The sequence below is a fragment of the Nelumbo nucifera genome, chromosome 3 (genome assembly GCF_055504915.1).
Source record: "Nelumbo nucifera cultivar China Antique chromosome 3, China Antique-T2T, whole genome shotgun sequence".
In the NCBI taxonomy this organism is placed as follows: Eukaryota; Viridiplantae; Streptophyta; class Magnoliopsida; order Proteales; family Nelumbonaceae; genus Nelumbo; species Nelumbo nucifera.
The window spans coordinates 10,429,771-10,442,319 of NC_142651.1; the positions used below are offsets into that span (position 1 = coordinate 10,429,771).

The following is a 12,549-nucleotide window of genomic DNA, read 5'->3' on the forward strand; positions in this document are numbered from 1 at the left end:
TCATTCAACAGCCTATGAACCTTAGCACTTTGTTTCTAGTCCAGATTAACACTGGTGTGTTTGTCTAACCACTTTGTTTCTAGTCCATCTGGTCTCTATTACCATACACTCATGGACCTCATGAAGACTCATACTAATTTATATGTATATATAATTTAGAGGGAAGAGGGAGGCCAAATGTTCTTTTACCTCAATAATTTTCTATAAATTATATATCATATTTTGTTTCTAGGCTCCTTTTTATTCTATATAATTTAAAATGGCACGTAGAGAATGAGTCTGAAGGAGGAAAACTAGCAGTAACAAGATATATATAGAGAGAGAGAAAAAGAAATTGTCATCCCATTCCTTCATTGCCCTTTGTCAAATTCATTTCATTGCACGATTCCCAATTTTAACTCTCTAAACATCTTTATTTAATTATTTGTCACAACGGCTCAATTATATTATTATTATTATTATTATTATTATTATTAAAAATAATAAAGATGAAATGATCTCTGTTAACCTACTCGTAAGGTGTGCTATTATCTTAATAACATGGCTGATGAAATGAAATAGATTAACTCAATTCTCGCTCAAGCAAACAAACTCTTTCTCCTTTTGTCCTTCATATAACTTATAATTGAGTTTCGTAGTTTTGCTTAAAAGTGAAAACCATCCTACCAGGAAAATAAAGAAATAAAAAGAAAAGTTTGACTGAAAGAGCCAAACAGATCACAAAACATGAGATGATGTCTAAAGTCAGAACTGTGCATGAAAAAGAATCTCCTCGATGGGGGGACACATGTACATAAACCATCATTCTTGGAATTGGATGTATGTATATGGCATGTCTTCACTGTACAAATCTAGGCCGTTGATCTCCAAATTTTCAATATTAATGTATGTCTCTAATTGTAATTGGGCATAATGTCTGCATTTCTGAGAACCTCCGACCATGCAAAAAGCTGAAGGGTATCATTCTCTTCGGTGGGACCCCATGTTCATAAACCATCATTCTTGGGTTAGGTCTGTACATTCGCATGCATGTTTGTACAGTTCATATCTAGGCCGTCGATCTCCTGATTTCCACTCCCGATGTTTATACATTTTTCTAATCTCAATCCCGATGTATATGAGTGTCTCTGAGTCTAATTGGACTCGCTTTATATTGATTAGTAATTTAGTATGGAAGGGGACTAAGGGCCAAACTACAATATATTAATTCTTCTCAAGATGATTCGTGCATCTGTCCCTGTGAACTTTATATTCATGGTTCCTAAAATCTTATCTGAAGTGGGCTCCACTATGAGGAGTCTCAGACTCTTAGTCACATCATTGGACGGTCCGCTATCATGCTCGTGGTGGCTGATGTCACCTTATCTTTAACACATGTCCCTAGTGTCGATGTCAACGTGGCGAAAATACAATTTACAAAATCCATCTTCACATCTTACAGCCGTGCGTTTAGAATATCTCTGTTCTTTCATTCATGATCAAATCCGAATTCACGAAAATAAAAGGATTTAGTGTTGCAGAATTGCACAAGCAAATCGTAAGGTAAAATAAACTTCTATCCTAAGAACTAACGCCCTGTTCTCTTTTTAGTAAGTTAGTTACCCGGGGAAAATGTAATTATTTGGGTAAATTTTTTTAAAAAATATTTACCTAGATAAGTAATTGCATTTATTTATTTCTTAGATAAATAAGGTAAAAATCATTTTAGTCATAAAAATTCATTATTAAAAAGAATATTTTTTTCCTCATTCAAGTGTTAATAACTTTGGAAAGCGCCAAAGTCTCTTGGAAAACAAAAACGCTTGGGAAGCGCGAAGTCCGTAGTAGAGTTGTTTGGTAGGGGTCACCCCCCTGCCCCGCTTTGTCTCTCTATGTTCCCAGAGAGGTTTTCTCTCTTGTTCTTTCAAGGTTTGTCTCTCTATTTCCAGAGAGGTTTTCATCTATTCTGTGTTTTTCCCCTCTTTGTTTCTCCCTTTCTTGGTGTTTTTCCCCTCTCTGTTTCTCCCTTTTTTGGTGTTTTTCCCCTTCTCTCTCTCGAGCTCTCTATTTCCCTTCTTCTATGTTTTCCTCCCTCTCTCTCTCTTGAGATCTCTCTAGATCTCTCGAGGATCACCTATTTCTTTCTCTATTTCTCTCACCTTTTTTGCTTTTCTTTGTTTGCTTTCTTTCTGGGCATTCTGGCATCCAAAATGACCGAGACAGTGCTAGATGGTCGAGATAGTGCTCAAACGATAGTTTCTCCGACGTCCTAGATGGCTGTGATGTGCTCTGACGTCCTAGTTGGTAGTTTCAGTTATCTGGCTTTCCGGATGGTAGTTACAGTTTTTCAGCATTGTGTATGGACGCTCCGTTCTTCAACATTGTGGTTGGACGTTACAGTTCTCTGGCTTTCTTTGGAAGACAGCTTGCAGTTGGCAGTTCTTCGGTGTACTGGATGGAAGTTACAGATGATGCGCCTTCTACAATTTTCTGGTGTAGTTGGAAGTTACAATTCTTGGCTTGTGGCTATGTAACCTTCTCTATCAGCTTCGGTTTGGTTGGTAACTCCTATTGTCAGTTTGCTTGTCAGTTATGGTGGTTTGGAGATGTTCTTATCTATTTCTGCTGGTGAAGTTAACTCACCTTGCTCGCTAGTTATGATGGTTTAGTTACAGAAGTTATTCTGATTCTCCTAAATTTCATTTATTTGTTTTGTTCTTCTTGAGAATGTATCTCTAATCTTTATTTGGCCTGGTTGGTATCTCTTTGTACCAATCTCTTGAATGAATGAAACATGATTAAAATCTTAAAAGAAAAATAAGTATTAGCAATTTTCTTTCTATGTGAAAAAGTTATTTATTCACGTAAAAAATGAGTATCACTTACTCAATAAAATAAACTTTTCGTGATCCCACATTAATCTTAAAAATAAATATGAGATTCTTAATCAAGGAACCAAAATCCCGTTAAAGAACGCCCTCTAAATGGTTATTCTATTTGACCGTTACAAAAGGGAAATAATTGATCGCATTGGCGCCTTTACAGAGCGCGCGCCCTAAAAGCGCCTCACATGCACATATCAGCGTGCATCATTGGGAGATGTTCCCAATACACGGTTGGAATGTGTTATGAGCGCCAATGTAAATTTCGAATTTATCGGGATAGACAGGGTGGACCGTGGACCTCCCGCCAAATGAAACGAGCCGTTAGAGATTCCACGTCACAGACAACTGGTAACATCGGTGAGTTGTAGAATTAATAAATCCACCAACTTTGCCCTTCTACTGACTTTGTTTCTTTATTTCTCTTCTCACACCAAGAGGAGGCAGAGAGAAGTAGGTTTAGGGTGTCAGGATTGATTACCATCCTTCTCCTTGCTTTTTCCTTCTAACCTCTGTTTCCTCTGTGTTTGATCTTTGATCTATCAACCGGATGGCAACGGAGACTCCTAATTTCGAGAACAAAGAAAGGGAATCGGGTGAAGACTTACTGGATGTTGCGTTTGCCAAGAGAAAGTGCTGTTTCTGCATATTCTATTTAAGTCCGGACCAATCAAAGACCGCCGGATCGGTGTGGTGGAAGAGAATTCGGTCGGTGGAGAGCGAAGACGGATGGTGGATGAAAGCATGGAAGAAGGTAAGGCAGTGGTCGGAGATCATGGCGGGGCCTCGATGGAAGACATTCATCCGGCGATTCAACAAGAACAACAGAGGCGGCGGAGGTGGTAGGCTTGGGAAATTTCAATACGACCCCTTAAGTTACGCTCTCAATTTCGACGATGGACCAGGGCAGAACGGTAATCTCGATGATGAGATCGGGTACCGCGATTTCTCGTCCCGGTTTGCGTCGATTCCAATTTCTGCGAAGTCGTCTATGGATCTCGGCAAGGACGCGCCAGCCTTCACGTAAGGAAACGTTGACAGAGGAAGAAGTTGTTCTAACTAACTGTAATGCCTCTTAATTCTTAATTCGACGCGCCGCCGTGGACGGCAACGCGAGCCAGGGGGCGGAGGGTGCAACGCAAGACGCTCCCGTCCCGTCGGTCGAGGTTAGAGTCGAGAGTCGAGACCCAAGAGGAGGATCGTCATCAAACAGCGCTGTGAAGGAGTTGACTTTTGGGACGTAGGAGCTGGTGCTAGATTCTGGTCGGTGCATTTTTCAACTATTATAATTATTTTATTATAAAAATTAAACATTAATTGTCTTCGCCCTCTTTATTACAGATGATACTTGTCTAGAAATAGAATGTATTTTTTTCTTTATTTCTTATTCAATTCTAAAGCTGTAAGTGTTTATTTTAATAAGAAATATAGCGCTGTAGTGTATAAAAGAGGAAGTAAAGAAAGAATGTGGAGGATGTCTGACCTGGGTTTGAAACAGTCAATAGTTGGGAGAAAATTCTCTTTAGACTGGATTTCTGTGTGTAGTTTATTATATTATTATTTATGAGCAGGATTTCTGTGTGTAGATAGTAGTTGATCGTCTTGTTCTTGATATGAAGTTCAACGGTTGAAGTTTGGTTCGATGGATTCAGTATTCACCTTGCTCCCCCAAGTCAAATAAAACTGAGTTTATGGACAAAGGAATCAAGGAGTAAGATGGGAGAAACCCATTTGTCTCCGTCTGGAATTGAGTATTTGAGATGTGAGATGAGTTGACAAAAATTATAAATACAAGGGTAAATTATAAAGATCTTCCTGTACTATGGGGTCTGTGACAAAGACCCCTGTAATTTGTTTTGCATCTTTCGTCCAAAAAAATGGATATTTTTTAATCCCCATATTACTCTTATACAACTAGACGAGAAAAACATTGTTCATCCTCCCCATACTACCCTTTGATCTCTCAGGCGGATTTCCTTACTACCCAGCATCTATAAAAATCGAAAATATACGTCTTTCTCTCATTTCCTTCTTGTGATTCAAGGAGCTGCATGCATTGTTTGCTTCGCTCGCATTCCCTATACTCTCATGCTATAACGAAACCCAAAGACATTAAAATCAGTTGCTTTTTTCCGCACCCATGGCTGTGTTGCGTGTGCCGTGTGGATCTACTGAAGAAGATAGGTTCTATGTCTGATCTGATGATGACTCTGGCAGCTAAGCACTGGCTGCTTGTTATGACCCCACGTAACATTATTTCTATTTTTCCTTTCTCTGATAATTTTTGGAGCTTTCTAAGGTCTACCTTCTCTCTCTCTCTAAAATCTAACCTACATACATTCATTTGTATTCTCAGTTTCTCACTTCTCAGTAGTGGTACAGGCCACAAAGTTACAGGCAAACATTATTATTTAGATTTAAGGCCAAAGAGTGGGGTTAGTATTATTTGAGGGAAGCTCACATTGCAGACATTATTATTTAGATTTAAGGTCATAGAAGAGGAGGCAAGCAATACCAGAGTAGCTGTGAAGCACACAGTGAAGCTAGCCGAGCCGTCGTGGATGCTAACAGCGTGAACCATGCCATCACCATCGAAGAAATGATGACTGGCGACGGGCTCGAACAGGGGATCGGCGCCGTTACGAACGTAGACGCCTTGAATGCAATCGGGGAACAGGACAGATGGACCACGACTCCTTTGGTGTTAATTCATTGTTGTTATTGTTCATACTTTCTGTATTTGTTGCATCTGTGATGTTGGCTGTAGAAACTTACACAAGAGTGTCCCTCTGCATTCTCTTCCACAGAAGTTCAAAACAGAAGAAAGGCCAAAGAAGCGAAAGATCTAGTACAATCCTCAATATTTCATTAAACCAAAACTGATAAGAACGGAAGAACCAACTCCTCTCTTTTCACCAAAAGAAGAAGAAGAAAAAAAAAAATTCCTCTTCTTTGTCACCATACTGATACTAGGATTATAGTTCCTGATCTGGGTTTTCTAGAATGGGGAAGGAGAAGCTAATGGAGCAGATATTCCAGTTGAAGCACACATCGAAATCGCTGGTTAGGCAAGCGAAGAAGTGTGAGCAGGAAGAGAAATCAGAGAAGGCCAAAGTAAAGAAAGCGATTGAGAAGGGCAACATGGACTACGCAAGGATCTATGGTCAAAACGCGATCAGAAAGCGCAATGAACAGCTCAACTATCTGCGCCTCGTATCCCGCCTTGACGTTGTAGTAGCACGACTCGGGAGCCAGAGCAACCTGCAAACAGTTGGAAGTCGATGAGTGGAATAGTGAAGTCACTTGAAGGGGCGCTTTCTGTTGGGAACGTGGAGAAGATATATCAGACCATGGAGAGAAGTCAATGGCGAGCACCACAACTCTGTCTACTCCTGAAGAGGTGGTGTCCTTGATGCAGCAAGTAGCTGATGATTACGGGTTGGAGGTATCTCTGAAACTCCCACAGGCCAGGAATAAAGCAGTTAGCTGAAGGAGAAAGGAGTAGTATTTTCCGAGGACCTGAATAGGAGACTGGCAGACTTGAAAGCCAAAGGCTAATTTCTCTCTTTCTCTCTCATCAAATGATCAAATATGAGTATGACCATGTTTGAGTTATTTCTATCTTTCTATGTTTGTTAGTATCTTTAGAATGGATTAGCAAATTAGCAAATCAAAAGTTCATTTTTATAAAGCAATTTTATTCTGTTAAGAAAACAAAAAAAAAAAACATTCAACGAAGATGGGGCAAAATAAAGGGCAACAACATTGTTGGTTCTCTTCGCTATGGGTAAGATTCTCGACGTGCTTGTTTCAGTTTGATTGCTGATGAGGGCGGATTTGGCCCTCCACTAACATGGTACCTCGGAACAACTAGGTGACACCTGGAACCACTTAGACAACAATTTGTCTTAGCCAAATTGATAGTGTCCCACCAGACAGCCTGGCCCAGGCGCGACCTGGCGGCCTAGCATGGGCGCCGACTTGGCGGCCTTGCCCAAGCGCGATCTGCCGGCCTGGCACAGGCACTGACCTGTCGACCTGCAAAACGTGCTCACCGACAAATTCGGCATGCATATCCTAACACTCCCACGATCCTTGGAAGTTGGCCCACGTGCCGAACGATCCGGAGGGTGGTCAACGTGCATGGCGGTTGCCTCAGGGAATCTCGGACCACTTAGACGACTTCTTGGAAATCTCGGATGCGGTGCATGAAGCCCACACCAAACAATGCCTATATAAAGGCACCAACCCCAATGGCATAGGGGGGGGGGCAAGTAAGCATATTCTTGCTCTCATACTTTGTGATTTTTAGCTCGCAGTCTACTATGAGAGTACTGACTTAAGCATCGGAGCGACCTCGCCGGGTTAGCCACCCCAAGTCCTTTGACATTGGTTCCTCGCAGGTCTCTAAAGAACTACGAGGTTCAACAATCAATCCAGCTCACCACCAGCCAGCTCGACACTCTGGTTAGCTCGACACCAAATAGGCAGCTCGACCTAGTCAGTTCGACACCTAACCTGCCCAGCTTGGACCAGTTCGGCACCTAACCTGCCCAGCTCAGCTCAGTCAGCTCGACACCCAATTTGCCCCCAGTTCGGCCTGGTCAGCTCGGCATCCAGGTCCTCATCCAGCAAAAGTTCTCCACTTCGGCCTCTGAGTCATCGGCCACTTGGAAGCAGACCAAATAACGAGGTACTTAGCACAAAAAATTGATACATCAATTGACGCTATCTGTGGGAAACACTACAAAACGCTAAGTTCTCATCCTCTGAAAGGCTAAGTCCTCTTCTTCCAGAAAGCTAAGTTCTCGCCTTTTAGAAACTAAAAGCTTTCACTTTCTAGTTTCCATTTTTATGAACTCAATGACTATGCAAGAAGTTGATGTCTAACAGACAAAGCAACTCTGCCGACTTTATTTCAACTCGGATAAAGCCTCATCAGTCCTCTTCACGGTGTACCCTCTACAAGACGAGCTCTTCGTGGCTTCCGCAGGAGTAGGCGGCCAACAGACTGCATGGATATGCCTCTGTCGGTCGAGCCTTCCAAGGCTCCCATGCGAGCTGGTGACCTAAAGTCAATAGTGTTGCCTCCATAGATCGAGCTCCCAGTAGCTTTTTGTAGGAGTGGGTGACCGACGTCACTAACAAGGCTGATGCAGCGCAACCGTAGCTCTAAGGTGCCGAACTGGCAAAGACCTCAGCACCACATAAGACCTAGTCGCCTCTTCGGCATGGGCAAAATCAAGGATAATGAGAGTGGACTGCGAGTTGCTCCCAGAGCCTAAGGAATTGAACCAATGCTTACGAGTTCGTCGAATTATTCATTCCAAGCCAAAAGGAGCAATCTACTCCCTTCGTTGAGTTACTTTCAGAGCGGGAGTGGGGGGCAAATGATGAGGGCGGATTTGACCCTCCATTGACATGGTGACACATGGCACCTCGAAACAACTAGGTGACACCTAGAACCACTTAGGCAACAATTTGCCTTAGCCAAGTTGATGGTGTCCCACCTGGCGGCCTGACCTAGGCGCAAACTAGTGGCCTGGCATAGGCGTAGAACTGGCGACCTGGCAGCCTGGCATGGGCGCCGACCTGGCGGCCTGGCACAAGCGCTACCTGGCGGCCTGGCACAAGCGCCGACCTGGCGACCTGCGAGGCATGCTCGCCAACAAATTCAGCATGCATATCCTAACACTCCCACGACCCTTGGAAGTTGGCCCACGTGCCAAACGATTCGGAGGGTGGTCAACGTGCATGGCGGTTGCCTCAGGGAATCTCGGATCACTTAGATGACTTCTCGGAAATCTAGGATGCGGTGCGTGAAGCCCACGCCAAACAATGCCTATATAAAGGCACCAACCCCAATGGCATAGGGGGGCAAGTAAGCATATTCTAACTTTCATACTTTGTGATTTTTAGCTCGCAGTCTACTATGAGAGTACTGACTTAAACATCGGAGCGACCTCGCCGGGTTAGCCACCCCAGGTCCTCTGACATTGGTTCCTCGCAGGTTTCTAAAGAACTACGAGGTTCAACAATCAATCCAGCTCGCCACCAGCTAGCTCGGCACTCTGGTCAGCTCGACACCTAATAGGCAGCTCGGCCCAGTCAGTTTGGCACCTAACCTGCCCAGCTCGGCTCAGTCAGCTCGACACCCAATCTGCCCCCAATTCAGCTTGGTCAGCTCGACATCCAGGTCCTCATCCAGCAAAAGTTCTCCACTTTGGCCTCTGAGCCATCGGCCACTTGGAAGCAGACCAAATGACGAGGTACTTAGTACAAAAAATTGACACAACCAAAAATTGATACATCAATTGTAGAGTCTCTCTCTTCTTCTCTCACTGTTGACTTACTTGCTTTACCTTTTTCTTCTTCTCTTTCGATACTTAGAATTTCTGTTAGGATTAGCTATGGGTTCCAAACTTATTCCTATGTTGGTGTCTACCGGAATGGATACATTGTGATTATAGCGAACGATCAAGGGAATCGGATCACCCCCTCGTGGGTTGCATTTACAGACACCGAGCGTTTCACTGGGGAGGCGGCCAAGAATTAAGCGTCTCTTAATGCCGAACAGACCATCTTTGATGTTAAGAGACTTATTTGGAAAAAGTAAAGAAGAGAAGAAAAGACAAACAACAGGTTAAATAGATTTTAAGATAAAAAGAAAAAAAATAGAAAATAGAAAAAGTTTAGTGGGATATTTTGATAATTTAATGCATTTTATCATTTAATTTAAGATAAGGGGGTCTTTGTCTCATCGTCATAATAGGGGGTCTTTATCACATACCCCATAGTACAGGGATATCTTTATTTTTTACAATTTACCCTAAATACAAACTTAATTTCCAATGTAGGATATAATAGAAGTGGGAAGGCCATGTGTAGTCTCCTGTCTCCCCACATCTGCCACCTCTGCTTATGTGTGGTTGATATGATTTACACGGAATTATAGTATTACTTTACAAAGGAAAAATGGAGATTCCATAAGCCAACTGGCTTATGACTTATGAGCTTTTGCCTGCCACACCCTTAGGTCTATTCCAGCTAATGGGAGGCGTAAGTTAGGGCCCATCTCCATCAATGCCAGTATGGTCAACTAGAACTAGGTACACGGTTGCAAACCTGTTTTATCCATCGGCGTCACTCAAACATTTTAACATCAATTCACGGGCAGGATGTGATTTATAAGGGGGAGAAGGCTAGTAGTATCGTATGTATCCGTACTTTTCTGCATTTCAATGTGCCATTTAGAGTCAAAAAGCGTTTAAAGATGCAACCTCTCAACCCCCAAACCCAGAAAAGATAGAACATTAATGATGATATGAAAACGAAGTGGTTTCGGCCTTTAGGGCGAGAGGTCAAGGGGTGTTCGCGGTGCGGATCGGAGATGATCACGGACTACTTTCAGACTGACTTGAAGAAAGAACCAATGTCTTTTTATTGAAAAATGATGCCACATCATTCATTACAACTGAACTACTGAAATTTTTTTAAGATGTATATATTTTTTTTCTGAAAACATTTTCTGAGGCCATGCCTTGAAAATTGAAATAGGTGTAGTCTGAAGAAAACGTCCTTTTCGATATTTTCTAATTTTTCTTACTTTACTATGTTGATGTGGTATTCAAAAACATGTATATGGCAGCAACTGTAATATTCCCAAAAAAACAAGTGAGATTGGCTTTAGTGAAGGCAAACCTGTGCTACACCGTTCCAACAATATTTTGCAACTTTGCATTGGGAATATCTTTCCATGAAATAAAGTACATAAGTAACGAGATATTTTTAATGCAAAGTAGTAAAGATTGCCTTAACAGGTTTTGCCCTGACTGAAGCCAAAGCCAAAAAAAAAGGGTTTTATCAGATAATGACAAATTTTTGCCTTTAATATCAATAAAAAAAATAACCCTATTAATATAATTTCTAAAACATAGTAATTTGTTTTGAAAAATATCAAATAAGGGCATCAGTACTTGTCACCTCCTTCCTCTTCTGGAAGTATGGAACAGCGGGACAAACCTCCCCCACTTTCAGTCTCAGATCTTGCCACCAAGTTCTGAATAAAGCTAAATGAATGTAAAGGTTCACTCCGCCAGTAGATAATTTATGCAAATCGATCAAATTTTTCCTCCAAAACATACACCTTATGTTATCATCAAAAGCGTAAGCTATACAAGAATAGTTGTTTAAATACTACTCTTTACACTGTTTCTCATGATCATTGACAGACTAAGAATCCATCTGCTTTCTCTTTTTCACTGTTGTTGCTATTTCTTTCTTTTTCACTGTTGTTGCTATTTCTCTCACATTGTAATTGAGTCCTCTCACACCCACTGCACCAATTTCCCATACTCCACTTCTCTGTAGACTTGGGTGTGAATCCATTCAAACAACTACAAATTGGTGAATCTACCACATCACAACTCCCGAATATCACACTTTTGCACTTACCGTAAACATCACACTTCTGCACTTCTGCACTTGCAGTAAACATCACACTCTGTATTTGGGGCAGACCAATATGTGAATAAACAATCGTTTTTGATTTTATTCCAATGATATTCTACCATTGAGAATTTGCATCTAAATTGAATCCATCGAGGTATACAAAGTGCATGTACAGGTTTAAAGAGGGGACTGTATTGCAGTGCCTTATTTGATATTCATGGCGAAAAGTTGCCTTTATTTGCTGGAACCCCACAAAAAATGATTTCTAAGAAAATATCATATAAATGCAGCATGATTTTCTCAAAAAAAAAAAACAAACAAACTCTTACGGCATTGGTTTCAAGCATCGTCTTAGGTTCACCTTCAACTATTAGAGTAGAGAGAGAGAGAAGATACTGAGAATGAGGGAGTGTTTCAAGAGTTTATTTTATTAATGTTTCAATTTACAAATTATTTGATTTTTAAATTTAGAAAACCAAATCAAAACCATGGTTTTTAAAATCGGACCAGACCGGATGGTCGGACCAGAAAAACTAAAAACCGGTCAGGTGACCAGTTCCGTTAAAAACTGGATTTTTCCCCAAAACTGTTGATTTTGATCAGCGAACCGCTGAACCGGGTGATTAACCGTTTGAACCATTTGAATGGTTTTGACCATTTTTTATTTTTTTATTTTTTTGTCAAAACAGGCCGAGTGTTTAATTCGAACGATCGGACCGTTCAACCCGATAACTGGACCCCTGACCAATTCAATCACCAAGTTGGTTTTAAAAAGCATGATCAAAACCATAAACCAAAAATCCTAACCCAAACCAAACCATTTCTAAGTCTATACCAAACCAAATTGTCAATTTCAATTTAGTTCAATTCAATTTGGTAATCTAGACTGTATAATGAACACCTCTGGCACTGTGCTATTTTAGGCTGGAAAAGAACGGCTGACGGATATGGGATTGCAGGGGCTTACAATGGGAAAGATTTCAATTCACTACATTGCTCCCGGACAAATCTCACTGCATCGTTACCTGAACATTATAGACATCTCCAACTGTTCACACCATAACCAGCTAAATTTTGGGTGGTAAGTTATATGATACCACGCCATACCATCTTTTGAAACTTACGTTTGCCTTGCAGCTATTGTAGAAACACCCTTTGGCCTCTGTCTGTAGGCTTTTCACTGCTATTATACTAAAATGTCCAATCCAATCCCTCATTTCTCCAGTACTTATCCTTT

General features: G+C 41.4%; 1 protein-coding gene and 1 pseudogene across 2 annotated transcripts; both read left to right on the plus strand.

The window, feature by feature from the left end:
- The first annotated feature begins 3,411 nt into the window (after window positions 1-3,411).
- Window positions 3,412-3,888, plus strand: LOC109114610 (uncharacterized). Its single transcript, XM_019197528.2, has one exon. It carries the CDS (start codon window positions 3,412-3,414, stop codon window positions 3,886-3,888), a length of 477 nt encoding a protein of 158 aa, XP_019053073.1.
- On the plus strand, window positions 3,885-6,552 carry LOC109114612 (ESCRT-related protein CHMP1B-like; annotated as a pseudogene). Its single transcript, XR_016083622.1, has 2 exons — window positions 3,885-4,124; window positions 5,344-6,552. The product of XR_016083622.1 is annotated as an ESCRT-related protein CHMP1B-like (transcript).
- Window positions 6,553-12,549: the final 5,997 nt, after the last annotated feature.

What these genes read in the sequence shown, in the direction of transcription:
- LOC109114610 (XM_019197528.2), top strand. Translation starts at nt 3,412, where the DNA reads ATGGCAACGGAGACTCCTAATTTCGAGAACAAAGAAAGGGAATCGGGT.